Source organism: Cygnus olor, chromosome 9, assembly GCF_009769625.2.
Source record: "Cygnus olor isolate bCygOlo1 chromosome 9, bCygOlo1.pri.v2, whole genome shotgun sequence".
NCBI classification, from domain to species: domain Eukaryota; kingdom Metazoa; phylum Chordata; class Aves; order Anseriformes; family Anatidae; genus Cygnus; species Cygnus olor.
The window spans coordinates 17898673-17921048 of NC_049177.1; the positions used below are offsets into that span (position 1 = coordinate 17898673).

Here is a 22376-nt window from a genome sequence, read left to right on the forward strand (position 1 = left end):
AATATCCTTAGTTCTCTTAGTGTTTAATGGTAAACTACATAAAATGCTGCCATCTTGTGTTTAAAGACAAACATGCTGAAAATTTTGTTTAATCTGTATATCAATAATACTGCCACTATTACAACTGATGGCTTGAGAGTTCCTGGGGAAAAGCGTGGTCCATTTGCTATTTAAATAGAATAGAATAATTCAGTCAGAAGGGACCTACAAAATCATCTAGTCCAACTGCCTGACCACATCAATGCTAACCAAGAGTTGAAGCATGTTATTAAGATCCCAATTCAAATGCTTCTTGCACAGACAGGCCTAGGGCATCGACCACCTCTCTAGGAAGCCTGTTCCAGTGTTTGACCACCCTCTTGGTAAGGACGCTTTCCCTAATGTCCTGTCTGACCCCCCTGGTGCAGCTTTGTGCCATTCCCATGCACCCTGTCCTCGGTGACCAGGGAGCAGAGACCGGCGCCTGCCTCTGTGCTTCCCCTCCTTGGGACGTGGCGGAGAGCAGTGAGCTCGTCCCCCAGCCTCTTCTCCAGAGACAACCCAAGTGTCCTCAGCCTCCCCTCACAGGCGGCACTGAAGCCCTTCTACCAGCTTTGCAGCCCTCCTCTGGATGCTTTCAGGGACAATGCTCGGGGTGAGGCCGCACCAACGCTAAACACAGCAGGAGAATCACGTCTTTAGGCTGGCTGTGCTGTGCTTAATACACCCTGCGTGCAGTTTGCCCTCCTGGCTGCCAGGGCAGCTGCTGGCTCTTGCTGAGCCTGCTGCCACCAGCACCCCCAGGTCCCTTCCTGCTGAGCTGCTCTCCAGCCACTCATCTCCCAGGCTGTGCCTGTGTCTGGTGTTGCTTCGTCCCATGAAGCACCCAGCGTTCGTCTTTGGTGAACATCAAGGTGTTGATGGCTGTCCAATGTGCCAACATATCTAGATCCTCTGCAAGGCCTCTCCTCCCTCCAGAGTCATAAGTAACTGTTAATACTTTGAATAAGTGCTACTGATTTTTCATTTCTCTACATAGATAATTTTAATATCATGGTCATCTAAGTACTACACTGGAAATGTTTTATTGCAGTCTATCGGTATCACACTTTATCTGAACTTTTCTGTTAACCTGGGCTCTGTAAATCAGTGTGACTGAGGCAAGTGAGGTGACCTTGGTGATTCAAGCTTGTTTGCTTGCTGTGCAATGAGAGCCAGCTAAACGTGGACAGTAACAATGGCCCCACGAGGCCTTACCCAGCTGCAGCTTGCCCTGTGCCCTGTCTCTTCAGGGCACAAGCAGGGCGCTGGAATCGCACGGGGAAGTTTAGCAGGGCCCTGCACCAGTACGCCTGCCACATGGTGATACTTGAGAGAGAGGTGCGGGCAAGAGGTACCCCTTCTGCATTGTCTGTGCAGATGGGACGTGTCTCACCACTCTTTTCCACATAAACTGCTCAGTTTTGAGCTGGGTGGTCGTGCCTGGACACAGAGAGGCTATGGTGGCAGGGAATCCCCGTGCCCTTCCCAGCCACACCTCATGTGTCACCACAACCACGGGGCAGCCCATGTTGCAGGCACACAACTCAGAGCCCAGGCGTTCATAAACGAATCCAGGACTCCTCCTGCCGCCTGCTTCACCTCACGTTTATCACAGCTTTATTCCGTCACTTTATTGCCCGCTTTCTCTGCCGCCTCCCCCAGGCTCTGCCTCCCCGAACGAGCCCCACCAGGCGGCCATCGGCTCAGCAGCCCCCTCTCAGCGCCTCCCCCGGTGACCTCCGTCCTCCGGCTCCCCGCCCCGCCGGCCCCTCCTCGCCGCCGCCCGCCTCAGCGGCAGCCACTCGGGGCCGGCCTGGCGCGCACACCCCCGCCCCGCCGGCCTCCGCGCTCGCCAACATGGCGCTGGTGCGGGGACGCCGCTGCCTCTGGGCGCTGCAGCGTCAGTGAGTGCAGGCCGGGGCGGGCGGCGCGCGGCTCCCTCAGGCGGCGGCAATCCCTCCGCCGCGGCTTCCCCGTGCCCGGCTCCTCTCCTCCTTCTCCTCCATCTCCTTCTCCTCCCGGCCGTTAACGGCTGCCGGCGGGGCGGGCGGCGGTTGGGGTTGGCGGAGGCGTCGCGGAGCCCAGGGTGCAGGCGGGCTGCCTGAGGGAGAAGGCGGGGAGGGGGCTCTGCTCCTTGGGAGCTGAGGCGCTGCTCGGCGCCGGGAGGGGCTACAGGAACCTCGGCTTCTGCTGTAGAAAAAAAGACTCCCCCCCAAACAAACAAACCCAAACCCAACAACCCCAAATTCAGCTTTAGCAACTGGTGTGGATTCCATCAAACTGTCCTGGGCACTCGGGGTTTGGTACCTGTCACTGACTCCCCACCGTAGCCACCGCGTGCTGTCTGTAAGGGCAGAAGGAGCTGGTGACAATGACAGCTGTCTGTTAAAAGTTCAGGAAGCGATGTCCCATCTCGCTGTTGATCGTGTGGTGTCAAGGACGTGTTGCATCTTTTTGTCCAGTATCATTTAAGAATTACTGGACTTGATCCAAGATTCCAAAGTTGACCTATGTGTTAATTAAAACAGCTTCAAGAGTTTGCTTCAGCAGTTTCTTCCAGCCACTTAGTCTTCAATACCTGGTTTCGTTAGAGCTTTCAGTCATATTTGAGATTTAACTTTGCATTTCTGAAATGCAATTCACAGATAGAAGAGTTCTGTTCTCAGTTTTCAAACTCTTCTTTCTTGACATCTTTCACATTCAGCTCTTGTGCCTTCTGTCTGTATAAACAATTGTTATGTATTTTGTGGTTGTGTCTTCTTTCCCAAATACTTCATGTTGCCAAGTCTGTATTAAGTGCCATGCTCTGTTTTGTCCACCAAAGGACTTACAGTAACCCACAGTAACTCTTCAACTTTGAATGCTGCTCATAAAGCGAGGGGGCAGTTCGTTGTTCCTGTTGTATCTAAAGGGAAACCCCTTTACGCAGAGATCCGACGAAGTATGTCCACCTTTCCTTAGCATGTTGTACTTGGGTATGTTCTGTGTAAATAGTTGTATCAAAAGCTTCAGAGTTGGGTTGGTGCTTTCTTTGCACCTGAAACTAGAAGTAGCTCGGTTGCAATTTCTTTACGGACTTCTGTAACTATTCTGCTTGTTTCTGATTGTACAGGCAATGGAACCCAGCACAAAGATTTGTGAGATGCGTCTCCTCGACAGTGGGTATGTAACATGCTTTCTTTAGCTGCAAGGTTCAATTGCTTGTGTAACGTGTATGGTTTTACAGTTAGTTTTAGACCATTAGTTCCTGAAAAGATGTAGATTCTTTTTTTTTATAAGTATGCTATATTTGTATAGTTTTCAAAAACAGTAGTCTGTACCTGTTTTACCAGAAATCACCTTTAATATTTTTAAACAACATTTTGAATAATTTATCTGCTGTACTTAGTCATACTCAACGTACACGAATATTACATTTTCTGTGACGTTTTCCTCTGAGACTTTTTGTGATACAAAGTTTGCAAAGTCAGTGTGAGAATTGTTTTTTAGGCATATTAGTATTTAAGCAACATAAGAAAGAAAATAGTAAAATTTAGCAAGGTGATTTAAATGAACCCTGTTGTCATGAATAAACGCTAAATGGTGAAAAAGAAATCAGAATTCTAAAATTGCTTTATTTCTAGCATTGGTTTTAATTATATATTTATTTTAAAAATTGCTTACTGTGCTTCATCCTTTTAAATAGGAGGTCACAACATAGGGAAGATTCTTATTGCAAACCGAGGAGAAATTGCATGCAGAGTGATGCGAACAGCAAAGAAAATGGGTGTGAAGTCTGTAGCAGTTTACAGTGAAGCAGACAAGAATTCCATGCATGTAGCAATGGTGAAGTATATTCATTATGTTTGTGATTGATTCTGCAAACACTTTCATATGGGACTAACATTCATTCAAAATGGTAGTTCTCCAAGTTTCTCCCAGTTGGGTCTCTCTATGAAGAGAGGCAATGATTTAAACTGTTGCATGCTAGCAGTCTGATAAACAATAAAATGAGCTGAGAAATTCAAAGTTAAAATTGCTTTTTATTGTCTAATAAACAATCCGTGTAATACCTATTTTTGATGTAACAGGCAGATGAAGCATATTGCATTGGTCCTGCACCCTCACAGCAGAGTTACTTGTCCATGGAGAAAATCATAAAGGTGGCCAAGGCCTCAGCGGTACAGGTACGTTGATCATGACCTTAAATCTTTGGATACCTGCCTGCTCTTCAGTTTTTCATGTTTATACATGATATTTGCATCTTGTGCTTCCTTAGCACTATACTGAAGTTTCAGGGTATTCTAAGCTAAACTAATATAAAAATAGGCTGGTAACATTATTCTATTTTAGGCTATTCATCCAGGTTATGGTTTCCTCTCAGAAAACACAGAGTTTGCAGAGTTGTGCAAGCAAGAGGGAATCATCTTCATAGGTCCGCCTTCATCTGCTATCAGAGATATGGGTATTAAGAGGTATCTATTTCTAATTTGTTACTTGGTTATGCAATTTACAGTTTGGTGAGGCTAATTTTGTTACTAAAGGACCAGTTGCTACATATTTTTTTTATTCCATCAATTGTCATTTTCTTATTTTTATTGCTTTCTTCAAAGGAATAAGCTCCAAATTTGCAACTGTGGAATTCATGTAGACGTAAGAATTGTTCAGTTATTGAGATTTTAATAATTAAATACTTAACTGATTCTAGTTTTCCAGGACAGGGTCCTTGCAGTGTTGTATAGGTGAGGGTTCAGGAGTCAGGTTGTATCTCTTGCATATTGATCCTGAATCAATCAAAATGGTGGAAAAAAGAGAAAACTCCCTATCATCAGAGGTTATTGTGGCTGATGTAAAATGGGGTGATAAGTTTTATTCATCACAGAGGATCTTATTCATAGTTACTTACCCTGGAAACATTTCTTTGGTCTATAAAATATAAAACTAGGATATGGAAATAAGGTTATTACTAACACACAAACTGTGCAATATTAATTTCAGCAAATTAATTTTTTATCACTTGCTAATATGAGGGTAAATTACCTCTGTGATTTAACTAGTTTTGCATGCCTGTTTGAAGTAATTGGTGTTATGCTCAAGTGTTTTATGTGGTGTGAACCCAGCCTGTATCATGAAAAGAGTTTTGTCTTTGTAGAACCTTAAATATAGTTTTGGTAAGGTGTAGTGTGGTAATACAAAAATGGTAGGTTTTGACCTCCATAACGTGGGTCAAAAGATAAGAAGGAACAATAAGCCTGAATTGACCACCACTTTTATCTGGAGAGATTGGAGAAAAAAATCCCTATTGGAACCATTTGATTAATTACAGTAAAATGCTGCGTAACCCACTTCTGTAACCCTCACTGGTATCAGTGGAACTACTGTAAGGAGAATTAACATGGGTAACATATACCGGTTTGGAGCTTAAAAGTAAGAGAAAAATATTATTTTCATTCTAAACATAAAACTATTCTGTCAAAGCACTTCCAAAGCTATAATGTCTGCTGCTGGCGTTCCTGTTGTTGAAGGTTATCATGGAGAAGATCAATCAGATGAATGTCTAAAAGACCATGCAAAGAGAATAGGATATCCAGTAATGATTAAAGCTGTTCGCGGAGGTGGAGGAAAGGTAAAGGACCTAATGCAGATCTGTTTGTCACAGTGTGAAGTTGTCATGCCTCAGTTTCTAGTTTATTCTAGAAGAAATGTTTGAAAACAAACTGGAAAACTATGTTTGGTTAAAATTTATTAATAATGTCCAGTACAGCACAATGAAATCTTATGTCATTCATTGTGTAGCCAGGCAGAAAATAAGTAGCTGGAGTAAATTGGGAGAGTTTTGTTTATTTCAGTGGATTTCCAGTAATTCACATAAGCAGAAAAATTGTCATTCAGGCTTATCTGTGTGAAAGTAGGTGACATGAAATTGTTACCTAGTGATAGCCTCTGTCTTTTTTTATTAACAGTTTTAAATGTTGAATAAAAATGATTAGAAATATACTTAACTATTTGGTGTCTAGACACTTTTTAATGTATTGTGAATTCCCTGTCGAAATCTGATTTTACTCTGGAATATTTATCTGCAAAAATTGAATGACAGAGAATTCTTGTTATTTCCATAATAGCTATAATTATTTTATAATAAAATCAGGTTTTCTTTGCCAGTCTTGGAAAACTTCAGTGATATTTAAGAATCAAATTGCATTTGATATGCATGTATATCAATGTATTGATAATATCTATTGCACTTCTAGTGGCACTTTCAGTAGGATTTATAATAGGATTAGCTTATTGGAAGTCGATGAGCAATTTGTATTGTTATCGTTAAGTGCATTTCTTGCTGTTTTAGTCTTGAACCTGTTTGTGTGCATCAAGGATTTTATTTACTGTGTACTGTATTCTTAGACATTCAGATATGTTTTATTTCTTTGTGTGTGTGTGTATTGTAGGGCATGAGAATTGCTCATTCAGAAAAGGAGTTTCTGGACCAACTAGAATCAGCAAGGAGAGAAGCAAAGAAGTCTTTCAATGATGATGCAATGCTGATTGAGAAATTTGTAGATAATCCAAGGTGAGAAACAGATGTTTTAATAAGAACAGCATAATGTTTATTTTACTGTTAAATAAGCAAGTGTTTTAGTAATAGAGTGAAATTTCCACCTAGAAAGAATCACTTTATACTACTACAACTACATACTGGAGTAAAGATGATGTGGTGTTTCTGCTGCCCTCAGTTGCCCTAAACTAGTTATTTATTCTTCCTCTAACTTAATATTTAAAACAGAAGTGATAGTCTGTAGCTCATCCTGACCTGTGAAACTGAACTCATTTGTTTTTTCTTATGAGCTTTTGACAGAGGTCTTTTTGATAATCTTGCACTTTACATCTTCTTTCTTGAAGCAGCACTGTAAAGAAAGCATTCATAAGAAAGAAAGTGGGGGCTTGCTTATGCTGTCAGCTAGACGTGAGAAAATCTCATTAAATTCTTGGGGAATTTGCCAGCATTGGGGGATTTACCTGAATGGTGACAAGTTTTCCTTAGTTTTACACAAAGGATGAAGTTCTGTCATTTAATAGTTGTCCTCTGAAATGGTATGGCAAAATAAATAAGGTTATTCTAGAGTCAGGGCTGCTGCCTCTTCTGAAATTATATTAAATTCTGAAATTCGGAGGAAAATAATCAAATAATAATGAAATATTTCTACTTTTATCGTAACATCATAATTAGTAGAGAGGTAGCAGCATTTAAATATATGTCTTTTTTATTTTGACCAATGAGGTTTCATTTAAGACCCTCATTTCTACATTTTTGGCTATTCAAGAGCAGACACCTAAACCTTTAAGAAATCTTACTGAAGAGTACAGGACTGTGTACAAATTTAAAGTCTGTTTGGGTGAAGTCAGTTGCAGGATTGGGGATTCAGTGAAATATATGGTAACATCTATTATTATGAAACAGGCACGTTGAAGTCCAAGTGTTTGGTGACCAGCATGGCAATGCGGTCTATTTGTTTGAAAGGGACTGCAGCGTGCAAAGAAGACATCAGAAGATCATTGAAGAGGCACCAGGGGTGAGAAGAAAGTTCTTCTATTTTTATAAAATGACATATTTTTAAAGTCATTGCTAAGCCTCACCATGTAATTTATCAAACGGGGTAGTAATTTATTTGTAATTCTTACCACCTGTTTTAATTTTGCTGTAGAAACTGTTCTACCTAAAAAAAATAAAATAAAATAAAATCAAGATGTTTAGGAAAGTGATTCTCAGGAAAAAAAATTAGTAAATTTCACTTATTGATAAGGATTACAGTACAGTTTCTAGACGCTGCAAAATATTCATGCATAGTAAGTTTAATATCACTGAAATTTGTTATTTTATGTATTACTGTTATTATTTACAGCCAGGAATTAATCCTCAAGTTCGAAAGAGACTTGGAGAAGCTGCTGTCAAAGCAGCTAAAGCAGTGAATTACGTAGGAGCAGGTAGGTCTGGAGGCGTGGATGCTCCAGTGATACCCTTTTAGCTTATTAAGACTCTGAATCTCAGGGCAAATGACATCTGATTGTTTTAGTGTACAACACATATGCCAGATTTTTTTTGAGGTGGAAGCAAGTAGTAGTTAATTCTCATGTAATTATAAATTTAAATGAGTGTACCTGGTCTGTGCTTAAGACCAATGGCAGGAGAACAGAAAGAGAAAGAATTTCAGAGCAGATGATTCAATCAACAAGATTGTTTTTGGAAAGCGAGCATTGTGAATGTTAGTAAGTTTAAACAAGGCAAAGGAAAATAATTTATCTTTCAGCTTACAAAGAATAAAACCTTATCCTCAAACAGTAAAGCCTTTAAAAAAACCCCAAAACTCACTGTCTATAAAATCCATACTATTTTCCAAATGAAAAATTACCTGCTAAAATTGTCACTTCTTCTGTTTTCCCATTGCCTTCTTTGGATGCTTATTTAAAAAAGTAAAAAAAAAACACATGCCCTCTCCTTAGACACCGTGCTTTCAGCAGTCTTGATGTACTTTTTTAGACCTCTAATGAAATGTAGCTGTGCTGCTAAAGGAGGAGAATGGTCACTAAATGGCACAGAATATGTAAATATGCAAGGAAACAACTCTTTTGTTTCAGATCTCAACTGTGTCACCCATAAAGATAATTTGCATGGAATTTAATGAGATTCATTGCATCTGTTTTAGAAATAATAGTCTTGTTGTGATGTAGATCAATTACGTGTCTTAGATATCTGTCCTGAGAAAGCCTCGTGAAACATCCTTTATTTATTAAATACTTCAGGAACAGTGGAGTTTATTATGGACTCCCAGCATAACTTTTACTTCATGGAGATGAATACCAGACTGCAAGTAGAGCACCCTGTTACAGAGATGATCACTGGAACAGACTTGGTGGAGTGGCAGCTTAGGGTAAGTGATAATTGGTTTCAGATGCAGAGTCCCTCTTGTCTGGTGAGTAGCACTCTTTGGTGTTGCCTATAAGAGACCAGATAGATTTTCAGATGCTTATTTGCCATTCCGCTAGTTGGGTAGAGTTTTCTTTGCTCTGGAGGAGCATCTCTTATTACCCTGATTGTAAAGTATTTTGTGGTTGCTCTCAATTCCAACAAATTCTTCCAATTTTGGAGAGAAAAACTTTCTCTCCATATATTTAGTGAAACTGTAGAGGACGTGGAAAGTGGGAGGAGTAGGGTCTTGACCTTTCTCTTGCCATGCTCAACAATTTCTTAAACTCTACTTTAAATGTATCTCTGGCCCCAAATAATACTTTGATCAGGCCATGGAAGGAAGACTCTTCACAAAAATATGTCTGGTGTTCTACCAGTATAGTCGCATTCTAAAATAAATGTATAGTTATGTGGGCTGGAAACAGGCTATTTCCTCACACACCCAGTGTGCAGAGAGATTACTCACACATTTGAACAGGAAGTTTTGGACCTTAGGGAACTGGAAATTAAAGAAAAAATAATTCTATTTAGATAAATCAAAAAGTGAGGACAGCAGCACACATTGAGCTTAAATAGATAGGGTGGTGGAGTGTTTCGTGTAAACAGAAAGAAAAACAAAATGCCAAATGCGGATGCAAAAAAGGAGGCTTTTGGCTTGCTGATCTAGGAGTGGAAGTTGAGCATTGAGGGCTGAGTTGGAGCAGGGGTCAAACAACATTAAAAAGAGAGAAGGTGAAGAAGTTTACTGGTCTTTGCATGTGAGTCAGAAGACAGAAAATGTCTGTCAGTTCTTTGAGAGAATTTTTTTTTAAAATCTGTGTAGTAATATTTGTTTGAGGGCTAGGTTGTATTCTGCTGCCTCTGCTGAAAGCCATAGTTCGGTGAGCATGGAAAACCCACAATGCTTCAAATGAAGAAAAAACATTGCTCAAGATTTTTAGTAGGAGTTGGTATTTCCACTTGTAGGTGGAGTTTGTGTTGCTTCCTGGTGAAGGGTCTCCTGTCTGTTGAACTGCAGCAGGTTTATTATTTTGTCCCTAAAAGCAGTTTTTTTTTCAGTCTCAAACTGGCATGTTATTGGTGTTTGTTGGTATTCCTGCATTTGTAATGAAAAATCCTTTGAGGAATAAAATATTTTCTTGCCTATTAAAGATTTTGTAAATTCTTAGAAATTACCCTAGAGAAACAATCATTTACATGTACAGGTCCCTCTATACAAAACAATCAGCAGTTTATGCCAACAGTGTTGGCTGCCAGTAATCCATTTTATCGTCTGCTTTTAGAGCAGTTTTCCTCTCAAATAACATCTTGGTTGGTCAACCTTTAACTTGAGCATTTAATTATTTTTGACATAGCAAGTAGGAAAAAAAAAAAGACTATTTTTCCATTATGTTTAAGCTGTGTGAAATACTGTGAGGTCAATTTACAGTAATAATTCAAAATCCTTTGACTAGTGACTCAGAAAAAAGGAAGGAGTAAGTTCAGAATTAGCCATTTATGATTTAACACTTTTTTTTTTCCTTGCCCTTTTTTAACGCACTTTCTAATAGTTCGTGTTTGGAGGAAGGATATTTAATCTTCTTTCATACATTGACACTCCAGAATATTGATCCTGCATTAAAGAAAAGAACACCTTTTCAGGTTGCAGCTGGAGAGAAGATTCCCCTAAAGCAGGAAGAGATTCTGCTCCGAGGCCATGCATTTGAAGCTAGAATATATGCTGAAGACCCTAATAATAACTTCATGCCAGGGGCTGGGCCATTGTTGCACTTGTCCACCCCACCACCTGATAATTTCACCCGGATAGAAACTGGAGTCAGACAAGGTAAAACTAAAGGCAGTGGTGTAGTTAGAAATATTAAACATCAAAAGCTTTTCATTATAAACATTTCCGGCTTTGGCCTAAATAAATTTGTCCCACAGGGTGTTGTTAAATACCTATCTCCACAGAATTATTCTTCCTCATGATTGTGCATGTACAATCACTGGATATTTTATTTACCTCCTTATTTTATCTCTATACAAATTATTGTCTGCTGGATTATGCTGATTTTATTCTTACCACGATTTATTAGTCCTGCTAATTTGAATAGTGTTACCTCTACAAAAGTTTGTACTGAGGTTTTCCTTGGAACTGAAATGCCAGGTCACATCATTCAAGTTAATAAATATTCTTTAAGACCATACAGAAACATGGCCATTACTTATGTCAGAGAGTTTAATTCCATATGCTGTTCAGCATTATGTATGCCAGCTTTCAGAAAATATGTTTGTAGTGTTACAGAATTTTTTTCATATATTTCAGGTGATGAGGTTTCTGTTCATTATGATCCAATGATTGCAAAGTTAGTTGTTTGGGCCGAGGATCGTCAAGCAGCACTGAGAAAGTTGCAATACAGCTTGCATCAATATAACGTAAGTAGGAGGAACCCAGTGTGATTTCAAATCTTGAACTAACTTCTTGAACACCTTGAGCTAACAGCATACAGATAAAAAACTGCAATAAATCAAAAGTGGTTTTTAGGAGAAGTTTGGATTGTCACTACTATTTCAGATTCATTATTTGTTATTTTCCTAATTTGCAAACTGTTTTCATTGGTGGAGTTGATAGAGATAAGTGTGAAGTCCAGTTTTCCATATGGGTTTTTAAGTTGTTGATACCTTTTAGTTGGATGATACAGCTGGGTCTTTGTAGAACAGTAAGGCTAAATAACAAAACAATGATCCTTGTCATAGCTTTCTTAAAATAAAAGAAATTTGCATGTAAAATTTGTATCACATGATGTTTGCTTGTAATTTCTGATTTATAAAAGCAATTAGATTTTAGACTATACACGTGGTAAGGAAATAAGGAGACTTTTTAGTCTATGACTTATTTTCAAGAAGTCATCCTCCTTTTTCTCTTTAAAAACTACAGGTATTTTATATATATCTTCTATATATATACTTAATTAGATATTTTGCACTACAGGAAATGAATAGGGTACAGTAAATTTAAAAAGTCACTGTTTCTATTTGTTGCGATTAAAACATCTAATATGGAATATCTGAAGCTTATATAACTAATTTTTAACAAGAGGGTCTTTTCATATTAGGAGTGTTCTTTTGAATACTCAGAGCAAGATTTTCCAAAGCAGGAATTTTTTTTCCCTAAATCACCTCCTCCCCTAACTATTTCTGGAAAGCTTTCTTTGACTTCACAGTGGACAAAGGTATCGTTTTGGAAACAGAGTGCTTTTGAGAAATCTACAATTAAAAAAAAAATAATCTTTTTTAAAAGTAATGGTTTTATATGTAATAAAACGTACCAGTTGAATTAATTACATTTTGTTCATAAATTGTGCATTGTTGGTGCTGTATGAAGAGAGTTTCATCTATGCATAAGTTGAGCAGAAAGCTGTGCATTCATAATTTCATTTCAACTTGGCAATATGCTTCTTTTTCTTGACAGATTGTAGGATTAAGCACTAATATTGATTTCTTACTGAGCCTGTCAGGACACCCACAGTTTGAGGCTGGAAATGTGCACACTAATTTCATTCCTCAACACCATGATGAACTGTTTCCAGCCAAAAAGGCAACGCGACATGAAGTTGTGTGTCAGGCAGCTCTGGGACTCATACTGAAAGAGAAAATGGCAACAGATGCTTTTAGAGATCAGTCAGGTGGTAAGGATCGTTCTTCTTTTCTTTTCTTTTGTTTTGCTTGACTGGATGAGACAGTGCTGTGACCTCATGTGTAATTATTTAATTTGTGTACTCCCTTTTTGCCTTACTTGGTGCCTGCTCAGGGTTCTGCGTTATAGCATTTGTCAGATATTTATGCACACAGCAGACTATAACTTTTGTTGAGAGACAGATATTGAATATATCACCACTGTAATGTAGAGACTACTTCCCTAGGCACTTCAGATAAGCGCCGGTCTGAAAGACCTTGGGATTCTTAATCTGTGTCACTGTGTCCCTTTTGCTCTTTACAAGTGCAGTGAGTATCTATCACCATTAGTCCTACAGTTGGACCAAGGTCTTCAGAGATAAAGACTGACTGGCTAGAATTGGGAGAGGCAGAGGGGTTTAATGGGATGAAAAGGACTACGTGTTTTATGTAGATGATACACCCTCAGTTTATTCAGTCTTGCAGTTTGAATGACAGATTGTCACCATCTGTTGCAGGGATTCCCTGATCTTTAATGTGCAGTATAAATGTGTAAGTTTAATAGGACAGTGATTTTCGTGGTGTAAGTTCTAAATGTTGTGTGTTTTGCCAAACTGTAATAAAAGTAACATGTCTGTATGTTTTGTGTTTTAGATAAATTCTCACCATTTGCATCCAGCACTGGTAGAAGAATAAATATATGCTATACTAGAAAACTGTCTCTGCTGGATGGGGAAAATAGTAAGTGATTAAAATTGGGTGTGGAGGGAGAGGAAATACTTGAGAAAGTCATTTCAACTGGTGCTTGAAAATTCAGGTTTAGAAATAGCAGATGGAAGCAGTGTTGAGTTTTAAGCAATTGAAGCTGGGAAGGGAATTCACAAGGTTGCATGTTTAATTATTAAACCTATGCCCTTAGATCTTGAAGAGATAAAAACCAAATTCAAATGGCACTAATGATGTTCATCATTTAAATGAATAAGGTTGAGATTTTGGAAGAACTGAGTGCTGTTTTGTTTGACGTGTGACTTAGGTGTGGTAGTGTTCAGCAGTTCTTCCCCCTCAGAAATCTGTTTCCTGTCCAGGTAACTAAGTGTACAGATTTCAGAGCATAGCTTCAGATGGTCAGCTTTGAAAGACAAATTGTCTAGAATTCAGTGTGAAATCTGCAGTGTCTGCTAAGCTACTCTGAAATACTCGTTCTTCTCTTAGTATTGGTAGGTCTCTTTTTTATCAAAAAGATTAAGTTCTCTAGATCCTATAATTATATTAGCTTACATATATTTTGCTTTATTGAACAGTTGTGGATGTAGCTGTAAGTTACGGTAAAGAAGGATCATACACCATGCAGGTAAAGTAGACTTTTTTCAGATATTTCATTAGAATCAGTTTCTTACAGACTTTTTTGGTATTAACTGTTATTAAAGTTGCTTGATGATTAGGAGTCTGTTTTTGGTTCACATGCAGCAGTTGTTGTAGACTTCAGTATTTTAGCATTGGATTCATACTCACTCCTTTTTTGGAGTCATAATGGATTTTATCTTGAATTTGGCACCCCAAATGATTACACACTTGAGAATGCAGTCTCTCTGTAGATGAGTTTCTCATTTCTAATATTCAGAAAATGGAAATAATGAAAAGGAATCAGTGTTTATGAACTGCTGAGACTGTATAGAGATGAGCATAGTACAAAAATAGTGAGAAAATTCTTGCACTTTCAGGTGTATATCCCCATGTCATGTAATTCAAGCCTTTATACAATTATTTTTTTGCAGATATGAATATTGAAATAACCCACATCCCTCAAATAACCTTCAGGTTATTTTGAGTGTATTGATTACATAAGTAATACAGGAAAGCTTTTACATTTTAGGCTTTTCCCATATAAGGAACGTCAGCAAAATATAAAGAGGGTGGAAAGGACATTGAGTGAGGCCTTTGTGGGAGATGAAGTGCTACTGGGGAGAATGTGGACTCCAAAGGAAGAATGCAGGTTGAGATGGAAATGGAGAGAAGCTGGAGATAAGGGTTGGAGGAGCAGAGCTGTGTGCCTTGGGAGCTGATCATGAAGAGGACAGTGCCACCAGAGTGCTACAAAACCTGCCCTGGGACCGATATCAACTAAGAGCAGGTTACTGGGCCAGGGAACTGGCAAGCGCTCACAGTGCTGCCCAGGATGTAGATCTAACTTGCATCCCTGCTCAGGATACTCATCAAGCAAAGGATGTTTTCTCAGGGATCAGTATCAGATGGCGGTATCCATTCAATGCGTGTGATAAGGTGTTTGTTCAGCGGAAAATAGTGTGTGACTGTATAAATGTATAGTGAATTTTATCTCTGCCTGTAACTTTCTTGAAGACTAGCAAGTCTCTGATTCCCAATATCATTCAGCAAGACTTGCAACTAAAAATGTAAGTTAAACATAGCACACTTACATTCAAATTCTTACTGTCGTTGTATTCTGAAACTGTGGCAGACGGCCAATTTCCATTGACCAAGATGAAAGGGTTACGTGCAAATAAATGACCTTTCCATTTGGTCTTTTGCTGTTTTGTTGTCTAATTGGCACTGTTTCCGTTACTGATTTTCTCTGCTCTTTTGTACGTTTATGGAGAATGTGTTGAAGATTTCGTATGAAAAATTTCCAAGAGTGAGAAACGTACTTATCTTCTGTAAAGCAGAGTGGAAACTTGTGAAATGAGGTGGTTAATATGGGTTTGAAGAAAGTTAAGATGTTAGGACAAATTAGAAATACTGGGTCCAGGTCCCATCACTAAACAGAAAATTCTGTGTTTTTTTTTTTGTTTTGTTTTGTTTTTGGTTCTTGAGAAATAGCACACCTTTATGTTTTGCTGACTGCTGTTGCATAGTTTATGATACAGACTGTCTTGGGGAGAGTGCATTAGCTAATCTGAGCTGACTGCATTGGATACACAATACGTTCTGTTAATCAAAAAATAAAGGATACATAAGATTTAAAAAGGTGATTAAAAAAATATATCCAGAATTATCTATGAAGAAACAAAACACGGGTTATGAATATATACTGCAAACACTAACTTCTGCTTTATTATTTTAGTGTTCGTGAAGGGTTAGGCTTTGTCCTTATAAAAGTGTTTAATTTTCAGATTGAAGATAAAATGTTTGTGATTTCTGGAGAGATCTTCAATGAAGGTGATTCAGTTTACTTGAGGTCTTCAGTAAATGGAACAGTGTGCAAGTCCAAATTGGTCATTTTGGACAACACCATTTATCTCTTCTCTCCGGTAAAGTATCTTTCATTTTTATCACAAGTTTAAAGTTTTATACTTGTAAATGAACAACATAAATCGCGATAGAATGGGGAAGAGAATCATAACTGAAATTTTTATATTGGCCCATAATGCTTTGATATGTGGTGGATTTGCAGCTATAATTAGAAATTAGTTGCTTATGGTCTGTGAATGAGAAGATTAAGTGCTTGTGCAAAGATAAAATGCAATTAGGTGAATCAAAGGAGTTGCAAATGATTATGTATTGGTTTCTAAACTAATACCTAATTCTGTGACACTTAAGACTTTCAGCAGCATGCAGTGAAAATTTTGTGTCTCCAATGATTAGAGGACAATTATTGTGGACTGTGAAACGTTCACCATATTGACAGTGCTTGGCCACGAAGATGGCAGTGTCTTAGCAGCCTACCTACTCCTTATGCAAACAGCCTTTACTAATTTTCTAAAACTTTGTGCTGTTGCTGCATGAATAAGGAAGGTATGGATGTGGGACAAAGGTCCATGTAGAGCCTCATTTTCACAGGAGTAGTTTCCTCCTCTCTGATCCTTCAGCAGCAACAGGCATGGATCTTGAGGACTTTGACATTGCAAAGCAGTCAGCATGCCCCCCATCCTTGTGACCTGGCTCCAGTAGTCTGCAACCCCAAACAATTGACGAATTTTCTTCTGCATAAATCTGGGTCTGTCCTGTTCCTGTATATCAGCACACGTACTAGTGGTATTATATTATGTTGTTAACTCATGCTATTGATTTTATTTTCTGTAGGAAGGTAGTGCTCAGATTGGCCTTCCCGTACCCAAGTACTTATCTGCAGTGAGCTCAGCAGGGATGCAAGGTGGTGCCGTAGCACCCATGACGGGCACAGTTGAAAAGGTAATTATAATATGGGTAGAAAAATGAATTCAACACTATTACGTCAAAGTTCACTCTTCCAGCAATGGTGCATGGTTCTATACTGCCAGGAAAGAGTCAAGGCCAAAAATGTCAGTGCTGTGTGGCTCCTCCCATTTAGATAAAGTCCTGTTTAGTCTGACTTTCCAGCAGCCATCCAAGAGTCTTTTCAGGCTTCTGAGTTTCTTCTTCTAGAGCTCAGGAAGGTATGAATATATAACTAATCCTACTGGTTGAATTTTTTGTTTGAATTTTTCCTTCATCTTAACTGCTTTCTAATCCAGAGTTCCCTGAAATGCTATAGGCTGTTTGACCCATTTCATCTAACCAAAGAATGAGATGATAGATGTGCTTGGAAAAAAAAACGAAAAACCAAAACAAACAAAAAATGCTTTTTCTATTAAGTTCTATTTTTAAGCTTCTGTTTCTGTTTTTCTTTTTTTTTTTCTTTAACTTAGCAAGTCTTCTGTATTTTTCTGTATGGTGGAAAAGTTTCAACGGAAGGGAGATGTCCAGGATACATAATTTTAGTAGTTAGGGGATTCTGCTAGTGATTAAAAAAAAAAAAAAGGCACGAACCCTTTGAGAAAGTGGAGTACATTAATTGTGGATCTCTTACATTCTAGAGAGGTGTTCTAGAATCATAGAATATCCCAAGTTGTAAGGGACCCACAAGGACCGTTGAGCCCAACTCTTGGCTCCACAATAGCAAGTGCTGTCCACAGGCTTCTTGAACTCTGGCAGGCTTGGTACTATGACCACCGCATGGAGTTCAAGAAGCATTCTAAATCAGGGCTGCAGAAAAAATAGGGATCTTGGGATTTTGCAGAGTCTGTCTCCAGGAAGAGGTTCTGGACTTTGTATCTCAAAATAGAAATTTCTTAAGCCCAGATGGAGTCGAATATACTTTGTCTCTTCTAGTGTTTCCTCTTTGAAACATAAATGGCTTCCTCATCATCCTGTTGACTGGTATTGAACCTCTTTGTAAAACCTTTAACTCCCCTTGAGTATTATGTAGAGAACTCAAATACCCAATTCAACAATAATGAAGATATTATGAGGCTGTTCTGAAAAACCACAATTACTCAGTGGATCGTGCTAGCCAAGATCCAGCTGCTGTTCTTTAATGGTGCAGATCAGACGTGCATGATTTTTTTTCCCAATTTGAATTGTAGGTGTTTGTGAAAGCAGGGGATGAGGTTCAGATTGGAGACCCTCTAATGGTTATGATAGCTATGAAAATGGAGGTGAGTAACATATAAAAAGCTTTAATTACTGAGAAAATAAAAATACGGTCATACGTGCATCAGTTTTGATTGCATTAATGACGTGTTGTGCAGATTGTTGCTTGTACTTTATATGCTGTAAAACAAGTGTTGCGTCAGAGTAGATTTTAGGGGATTACATTTGTTGTTAATATTAACAAATTATGATTATATAATCTGCGGCACTCTGCAGATGTTTTAACATTTGTTTGATTACAGTGTCAGTCCCTTTCATCCCTCTCACAACAAGCTAACAATCCTTTCATTTCTAGTACAAAACTGTCTAGGTCTATTCCTTGCTCTCTCTCCGTGATAAAAGTGTATTTATTCTAATGCCTACAGTAACTTCATGCAGAAACTCACCTATTGGCGACTTTGTAAATATGCCCAAGATTTGTTTGTAAATTTTATTATTATTTGCATAAAGGCTTTGCTAATAGCATACTAAAAAATTCTTTTAGTATGTCCACATGGCATTCAGTGGACTAGTATTTTGGCCATTATATGTTGTCACATTGCTTGGCCATGGCTAAAATTGTTTGAACTATAGATTTTGTAACCTAAACTCTTTGGATTTGGATTTATTAGTTTATTTTACACTTCAGTTTGTGGTAGCAGAATAAATATTGTTGAGAAAATTTGCTTTTCCCTTAATGACGTCCCTTTAGAAATTGCACTAAAATTACATGAAATGCAGCATTGCACCGCGAGTTACACCCCCAAATTATTTGAGATTGAATACTAAATATTTGTGCCTTTCCAGCTGATATCTCAGACTGTTAGATGAGTTGTCTTTTTATTTTTTTTGCAGTGCTGTTCAGAGTGTAAAATTTCAAAAGCATTATTTAAATGAATTCTTGCTTGATGTGAGGATTTAACATTTGTTAGTAAATGTTTTGGTATTAGACTAAACCTATGTAGAAAACTACCAAGAATCAAAACTTAAATCGAAAACTAACCTGATAAAATAACAAGTATACCAGTTTGGGGATCAGAATGAAAACACACTATTCCTTCACTGTCACTAATAGTCGTGTTTGCATTTCAACTTGATTTGCCTAAAATCTTTTCAGTAAATACCTGTCCTGAGGAGCAAACAAAATTGTCTTTAGTAAATCTGCAGATTGCTCTTGGAACAAATCTGTTATATGATTAATATTGTGGACTAAAACTTTATTATTTCTGCCTGCTATCTAGTGTAATAAAAAAAAAAGTATTAGTGAAGCATAATTCAGCTGTTCATACTTCAAAATACACCATTATTTAGCATTTTTGTCTCTAGTATACTTACCAAAATAAATATTGATGAGGAAATAAAACTTGATAAAGGGTAGGATAACATTTTAAAAGAAGGCTTAAAATAAATATACAAGTGTCAGAGGAAGTAATTAAGTATGTCATGTTCTAATTGCTCCAAAGAGTAGTATTAAGATTTGCTGGGGAGAGAGGAAAAAAAAAAACACCAACAACCTACTCTGCTGGTTCACTATTGATCTGTTTCTATGCAGCATACCATAAGGGCTCCAAAGGCAGGAGTGATAAAAAAGGTTCATTTCCAAGAAGGTGCCCAGGCCAATAGACATGCTCCGCTAGTTGAATTCGTGGATGAAGAGGCTGAATCAAAATAAAATTCAAGGAAGGTGCATTTTATTTTTCCTACTTTGCTGATATTCTCTCAGGAGAAGTTTTCTTCACATTTTCAGCAAACTGTTTTGTATAATGGATTGAGGAATTGGTTTCCTCTGCACTCCCTGCATAGTTGTACTGTAAATTATGCTGACTTCACTGAAATCTTGGATATCACTATACTTTAATCGTGTATATAACTTGTGGACCTACATGATTGTTGTTCAGTGATTGTGTTTGCCTGTGTAAAGGCATTAGACTGGGAAAAGATATGGACCGCCTTAAGGATACAAGAGGTTAGTAAGGACTGTACGTTATGGATAGCTAGGGTTCTTCTGCCTACTTTTTCATTCAAAGATGCCTATTTTCCCTGAGATGTGAGATTTCCTTCATTTGAAGGAAATCTGAAAGGTGATAATTACTTCACGAATGAATTTCTCATGCAAAATTCCTGTTTGTGGCCTTGTCCTTTTGCCCAAATAGAGAATTGAGGATTGTTTGTAACCCAGGATCCCTCTCAGTCATTTTTGGTGCATCTGTTTTCATACTTACCTCAATGAGCAGTGAAAATTTGCATTTCAAAAATTATTTTAATATACTTTGAAATATGCGATAAAAAAAATAAAAATACAAAATAACACTTGCTACACTAATCAAAGTTGGAATGTGACTGCTTTCCAAAGGTAATATTTGATCTTTAAACATGAAGCAGTAGCACAGAAAGATGATAAGCTTGTTTAATACTTGGAAATTGTGCCAAAATAAAATACTGACTTCAAAATCCTCATTACTTTTCTCATATTGTTCATGTTCAAATATGTTGCTTACTGGCTGGAGTGAAGTACCAAGATCTTTATAATAACATGAAATATAACTGAGAATAATATACCTTTTTGCATCTGTAGTGTTGCAAAAGAGAAAATTGATAGGTTTTTGATATTTAAAGAAAATATTTCTCAGACAGCATACTGATGGTTTACCATTTTTTTTTAACTTGTTTAAAAACTGTCGCAAAGATAAGGGAACAGAGAAGTAAAAAAAAAAAAAATCAATGGAATATTTCAATTGCTACAAACTTGTTACTTGCAAAATTTTGGTTAAGGTGGAGTTCTGCTGGTCATATGGACTTCTGTTACAGTGATACTGCACAAAGGAACAAATAGGTGCTGCAGTGATCCCAAACTCCTAGTTATATCTGTGCAAATAAATCCTTATTTCAGAGTTAGTATACAATGTCTTGGGCAATTTTCAGCTCGGATTCTGTAACTGTGCAGCCTTACCTGCAATGCAGACAAAAATTGTAAAAACTGAAATGTGTCTAGACGGTCTGTATATTAAAAGCATAAGAATACTACTTTTCAATTTTCCTGGTAATCCAGTGGCCACTTTACAAAAAGTAAAATCAAATGATCGTCTTGTAGAGGATTGTCACAGTGATTTTTATTTACCGCCAAATAAAAATTGAGCTGGATTTGGAATGTTTGTTTTCATTTTTCTCAATTTTGTCTTTTCCTTGGTTGCTTATGGAGAAATGTTTATGTATTAGTCATCTGTATATATATCATGTCCTGATATCTGAGAAAGCACAATCTGCAGATGACATTTAGGAAGTAGTAATTAATCTAGACAGTCGTGATGGGTTTCACTGCAGGTAAGTTTAGTGACTTGTTTTTATCTAAAAATTCAATCTGCATACAGAAATGTGAATTCAGTCCTGAAGAGACACTCCAGATTTGCATTTTTTTTTCCTGCTTGACATTGCTGTGTTTCTAGATCTGTTTTGCTACACTGAATCTGTAGCAGAACATTAAAACTCACAGCATGAGGTTGTCTGTCCACTCGGTCTGCACCGCTTGCTTCATCCAGCCAATGAACAAGAGCGTGTTCGTCAGAAGCTGACAAAATGTCTTCCCTGGGAACGAAGGGAGACAAATCATTTAGCATTACAGCAGTTTTAATTTTCCCTTGCTTTTGAAAATTAGTTATTTTTTTTTCTCTATATAGGTTTTTCACTGACTTGGTTTTCCAAATAATGACGGTGTTTTTTATTTTAGAATTTATGCCCTTCAAAAATCTCTTGCAGAAGTCAGTCAGAATTTGTAGATTTGAAATGTGCTGTAATGTGATTTAATTTAACTTAGAAAATTATTAAAAGTAGGATGTTCCTGTAATCTAGAATTTTAGTTTACAAAATCAGATGTTTTTTTATTTATTACAAATTTGAAATGTGAAACATTTTCCTGTGTTATAAATGTGAGTTACTAAGAGCCTTATGATAGTAACTTAGCTGTAACTAAATTGTTGTTTGTGAAACACTTGGTGGTTGAGTAAGAAAGAAAGAAACGGGTAGTTGTTTAAAATGTAGTATTTTAGAGCTTAAGCTAAAAGGACGATCTCTGCTAGTTATTAGTTATCAATGTACCTTTTGAGATAGTGCTGTAGTTGTGATAGAAGAGTCATGGATACTGCAGAAACCATGAATCTGAAGTGATTCTAACTGTAAAGATGTACTCTGCTACCACAGGGAGAGGGAGCAGGTCAAGGGATATGTAGTTAGCAACTGTTGATAGCCTCCAGGAAAGAACAAGGCCAGTAGTGTTCCAGGCTACGGCTTGCGTGGGACAGCACCGGAGTAATGCTCTCAGTATGCTTATTGGTCAGTGTGTTTAATCAGGCATGTAACATCCTGCTTGGTAACGTGAATG

General features: G+C 37.9%; 2 protein-coding genes across 4 annotated transcripts in view; both read left to right on the forward strand.

The window, feature by feature from the left end:
• Positions 1-884: 884 nt before the first annotated feature.
• MCCC1 (methylcrotonyl-CoA carboxylase subunit 1) lies at positions 885-21146 on the forward strand. Of its 2 annotated transcripts, none has more exons than XM_040568029.1 (19): positions 885-1925; positions 3134-3183; positions 3707-3846; positions 4092-4187; positions 4354-4475; positions 5479-5626; positions 6447-6568; positions 7457-7568; positions 7899-7980; positions 8797-8924; positions 10604-10787; positions 11268-11377; positions 12414-12630; positions 13271-13357; positions 13918-13967; positions 15745-15882; positions 16655-16762; positions 17956-18027; positions 19554-21146. In XM_040568029.1, exons 1-19 carry the CDS (start codon positions 1879-1881, stop codon positions 19671-19673), a joined length of 2133 nt encoding a protein of 710 aa, XP_040423963.1. In that variant the 5' UTR covers positions 885-1878; the 3' UTR covers positions 19674-21146. The 2 variants fall into 2 exon arrangements, with proteins under 2 accessions (XP_040423963.1, XP_040423964.1); XM_040568030.1 differs by lacking the exon at positions 885-1925 and adding an exon at positions 2744-2996.
• Positions 5359-22376, forward strand: part of DCUN1D1 (defective in cullin neddylation 1 domain containing 1) — a 43432-nt gene continuing 26414 nt past the window's right edge. For both annotated transcript variants that reach the window (XM_040568032.1, XM_040568033.1), the window contains exons 1-2: positions 5359-5369; positions 8946-8952. The gene's annotated coding sequence lies outside the window, so the exon portion shown is untranslated. The remainder of the gene's footprint in view (positions 5370-8945; positions 8953-22376) is intronic.